At 36.5% G+C, this 5145-nt stretch overlaps 1 protein-coding gene across 1 annotated transcript; it reads left to right on the top strand.

Annotated features, from left to right (window-relative positions):
- Positions 1-2869: 2869 nt before the first annotated feature.
- BDZ83DRAFT_273783 (uncharacterized protein) lies at positions 2870-4063 on the top strand. The gene is made up of 2 exons (XM_060502077.1): positions 2870-3537; positions 3616-4063. Exons 1-2 carry the CDS (start codon positions 3051-3053, stop codon positions 3900-3902), a joined length of 774 nt encoding a protein of 257 aa, XP_060357018.1. The 5' UTR covers positions 2870-3050; the 3' UTR covers positions 3903-4063.
- Positions 4064-5145: the final 1082 nt, after the last annotated feature.

The raw sequence follows: 5145 nt of genomic DNA, 5'->3' as shown, positions 1-5145 counted from the left end.
GTATTACTAGATTAAGCCTCTTATATTATAATAGATTTTTTAAAAAAAACTACCTCTTTAAAAAGATTAGGGATAGCCCTCCCCTTTTTAAAAACTATCTTTTTTATTTTTTAAAAGCGATCTAATTTTAATAAAGATTTATCTATTTTAGCCTATACCCGATATAAAGCCTTTATTTATTAATAAAAAAGAAGTTTTTTTATTTTTTTTTTACGTTTTAAACGATTAGCCTCGGTTAAAAAACGATTTATTATTTATATATTAACGAAAATAGAAAAACCTATGATAATAATAAAGATTTATAATTATAAATTGCGCTAACCGACGTATTATAAAAGCGACTATAATAAATATATTTATAGTACTTTAACTTCCCTTTAAATATTTTATATTTTTAACTAACCGAGCGATAATATAAATATAATATAATAATTTCGAAACTACGCTCTTTTATTTTAAAAACTAGTTTAAAACGACGATAAATTAAAGAACTAGCGGATATTTTAATAATATTTTTAAATAAAATTAAAACGGATTAATAAGGGAACCTATCGATTTATTTATAAGTTTACGGGATTAGACCTTTAGAAAGGAGACTTAATATTACGATCTAACGTATATAACTAAGACTAGGGCCCGCCCCGCAGGCCCGCAGCGGTTATAGCGTATTATATATACATTAAATAAAATAGATATATTATTTAAAAGAACGGAAGAACTATAAAATAAGTTACGTATAGATAAAAAGGTAATTAGGTAATAAAATAATTATAATAATTACTCCGAATAAGCGCTTATTAAGATCTATTTAGTAATTATTAATAAATAAAATACGTATAGGATAAAGGATATATTTAAGAACGAGATTTATATATAGTATAGATTTAAGCCGGGCTTAAAAATAGACTTTTTATAGCTTTTTTAATAATTAATTTAATATTAAATCTTATAATCGCTTTTAGCTATTTTTATTAAAAACCCCTTTTAATAAAACTACGATTAATTACTAAAGCTTTATTTACTTTATAATTTATAAATATAGCTTTAAAGAAGCTATTTATAACTATAATACTATTTATTTAGCCTTTATAGCCTTAACTTTTATTAATATATTTATTACGACTAGCTAGCCGTAATACCTAAGCGATATAAATAAAGTATTAAGAATAGAAACCTACTTCGTTTATAAAGGATTTTAAAAAAACCTTTATTAATTTAGTTTAGTAGTCGTTTTTATATTAGTATTATATAACCCCGGTTCCTAGTAAAAGAAAGGCCTATTATAATTCTAAGCGGAATAATATTATTGCTAGAATGGAGTAGGATAGTGGAGCCTCTCGACCTCGAAATGTCTAATAGTTAGGGGAAATCTACGTTTCCTAACAGCTTCTAGAGTATCTAACTGAGCCAAATCCTCCGGGGATATTAACCTATATCCTGTAGCGACTTATAACACAGTTTTGACGTCCACTTGTTTCTCGCCGAGTGGTGACCGCTATACAATGTGATATTAGTCCTACTTATTCAATTGGAATATTACTATGCTATCTATCATAGTTAAGATAAATGGGAGTCAGTATTCCAGCGCTGGACTATCAGGGTACACAATCTCATGGAGCGGCTGGGTACGGCAGTGCCGTCAGCGGCCAGACACATGAAGTCGCGGTAACGTCAGCTGGAACCAAATAAACAGTTCTAGCTTTCGCGGCGGCGGCATTGACCTCATTTCTAAGAGCACACGATGTGCTTGCCACGTACAGCTTTTAATAGCACTCAGTTGGAGCAAACTGTAATGCCTCTGACAACTGGCTTCAAGGTAAAGTTCTGTTCGAACCGGGCTAATATTGACATGGTGACCTCTGGTCAGGGCGTATACCTTGGAGTCTCCGTGTAATCAGCGTGTCAGTGTGACCTACTTCGGTCTACTGAAGTTTGGAACCGGAACAGCTAAATTTTCGGAGCTGCATGGCCCAGAAGAACCTTTGCTGAGTTACCTTTCCCATTGGAATTTAGCTCTTTACATATGCCAACAGGCCCTCAGCCCCTTATTGTATGTCTGAAGGCGTGTGTGACCTCGTCGTAATCGCCTTGTATATCATCCAAGCCTGATTCGGCATGACGAATACATATATAACTGCATTGCTTGGGTACTTAACCTTTCAGAACCTAGGCACGATATCATGGCTGACAACATACTGGTATTATCCAGAATCTGGGAAATCTTCAGTCGTTGCGACACGACGGCACCAGGAACGAATCGTTGGCAACGGAGTACACCGGTCGCCTCAATTTACTCCGACACAGATTCCGTCTGGCTCCCAACAGAATGGGAGGCCTCATAAAAGAACAAACACAGTGTGTACCGCATGTATAATACATACTCAAGTACATGTGAAAGATGATCATCCGGTGTGATTTCCAAGAAGCATTGCAGCTAAAAGAGGGGGTATACAGCAGTGGTACTTTGTAGAACTGAGCTGAGACCCAGATAACCTGGCAGTCACCAGCTTCCCAATATGGATGCCGGTAGACGAATGCCCAGAAGGACTTGGAGACGTGGCTTACAAGTCCGAGATGGTGTGCTAACAAAAACAGACCGTGTGGACGCCAATGCTGCACGAAACTCCCAAAGCAGAGATACAGGAGGCTCGTATCTGCAGTGACGGTCAATTCAAGTTGTTTGGTTATCCCATGATCACTGAAACGGGCCATCAGCAGGACTTGCGGCGACACCGAAGCTCGTTCATCCACGAATGGTTTGGAAGAGATAAGCGAAATATGCAGAGCTCCTCACCACCATGGTCATGTTGCTGAAGACATATTTGTTGAATGCTGATTCCTAGAGAGGCAGACCTTTCGAACCGCGGCGAATGGTCGGGGCGGCCGTCAAAGGCCTCCACATGCGTGGTTTATCGCCACTGTTTGTATAGGTATCAGGATGGCCCCACTTCCGACGTCGTTTTTCAACTTTGCGCTTTTCATAATTCCTGATTTCGATTCTTTACACAGTGATACAACAGCTACCGTGCATACGGAAACTCATCTCCTCAATGTTCGAGACAGACTCACAGACACAACTGGGAGAGCTTCTGATGGGGCAAAGTCTCTCTTTGCCCCGTCTCAGCTCACTGGTACTAGATGTCTGGTTGTCTGTCATACAAGAGAAGACCTGGGCATTAAATGAGAGTCCAAGTGTACAGAGCAACGTGTCAGTGAACAGTCCATTGTCTTTCGTGGGCAATCTTGAAGAACACCGAGACATACACTGGGACAGGGACGATACCAATGATTGTGTCGCCGAGACAACTGCAACCAGAAGTACACTCGACGACTCAGCTGCGAAAGATAGCAGATGGAACATGGAGAGATTTCTTCTAAATGAGGAACGCAATCGTCTATGTCTGTGGCTATCGGCATTTTCGGCTGAGGAGCTTGACCGCCTCATCAACGTGCTAAACAGCCCTTCATTGCACGTTTTTGGTATAGCTACTCTGGAGTCTTTTGTGAGAATTGGAGAAGCTCTGTTAAAGCACACAAGTAAGTCATTTTCAGCTTACAATACTTTGGTAGAACGGCCCAGATGAACTACGGAGTACTAAAGGACAGTCTTGTTAGATCCAACGAATAACAGCGACTATCAGTTGCAGACGCGGGATGAACTCAGATCAATGATTCAAATTGGAAACCGCTGTATTCTCGACTTGTCCCAGACACTTGGATCTGAGGTTGATAGGAGCAGCATCATTTGGGATGTTTCAGAAGGTTGCAGCACAGCAAGCTCCTACTTGTCACTCGTTCCAGGCGGCAGTGACAACACACTCCATTCCACTCTGAAGTCTGAGATTGCTACGCTGCACGAGCTAGGATATGCCATTCGTCGAAGCTTTGCCGAAAGATCTTGACATGAAGTTGGATCAAATCAGCTGGAGTATTTACTTGAGTTCTTACAAGCGTACTTTTCCGCTCGTGGTCCAAATTACCTTATCAGCGTGAAATGCATGTGCTCATCTAAACCCGGGAAAAGAGAGTATAGCAATGTTCTATTCTATACAGTAAACTGAATGAAATTGTCTCGATTTCAATTACTGAAACACAATCGAGATTCATTTTTATAACCCCTTCGTGATATTGAGATACGGGTCACAAGATGCATCACAAGCCCTGAAAATGGCACACGAAAATGCCAGTAAGTACCGATTAACTTTTAGATATGTAGGATAAGTACGTAGAGCCTGGCTCCTAATAATATATAAGATACTAATCACCGACTACGTTACTAGACAGGTCGATTTCTATTGCTAATTATTAGGCTCTACTTAGATAGGGGATAGTATAAGTAGCGATAGGAGGAGGACTAAGCAATAAAGGAGTAGCTTAGGTATATATATAGTACTAATAATATACTTCGAGGGAGGGGCAAATTTTAATAATTTATTTTCTGAACCCTAATAGTAATTAACTTTTATAAACTTCTTCTTTATATTATATATTTATTAATAATTTAAAATCTCTATTTATAAAGGGGACTAGGCTAGAAATTTAAAATATTAATATAAATAAATATAGTAAAAGAGCGTAATTAATATAACGCTAATAAAAAAAAAGACTTGCTTTTATTTAACCCTTTAGAATTATTTAAACCGTAACTTATAATATAAATATAAAGTATAATAAAACAAGGTATATAATAATAATAAAAAGGTACTATATTATTAAAAATAATAATAAATAATAAATATTTTAATAAATCTCCTACTTCCGCTCGCTAAAAATTAAATAGAACGATAAATAATAAATTAATTAAATTATAAAAATAAAAACGATATTTAAAAAAAGAGATTTTTATAATAATATATAAAGAGCGTCTATAGCTGCGTGGCTTAGTAATATAAGCCTAGGGAGTCTAAGTATTTTATTTAATTTTTAGCGCGATTTTAAAAAAAAGTAATTTAAATCTACTTATAGTTAACGATTTTTAGCTTACGTAACTAGTAACTACGTAACGCTAATAAATCGTACCCCGTAACCCCTCAATAGGGGGCGGCTATATATAGTTAATTAAAATAACGTTAATTTATTATTTTATATATATACGTATTATAAATTCTATATCGTATATTAAAATTACGTAACGCGCGCGAGGTT

Source organism: Colletotrichum acutatum (assembly GCF_030867785.1).
Source record: "Colletotrichum acutatum strain CBS 112980 chromosome Unknown BDZ83scaffold_354, whole genome shotgun sequence".
NCBI lineage: Eukaryota > Fungi > Ascomycota > Sordariomycetes > Glomerellales > Glomerellaceae > Colletotrichum > Colletotrichum acutatum.
This window is presented reverse-complemented; position numbering and strand designations above follow the sequence as displayed.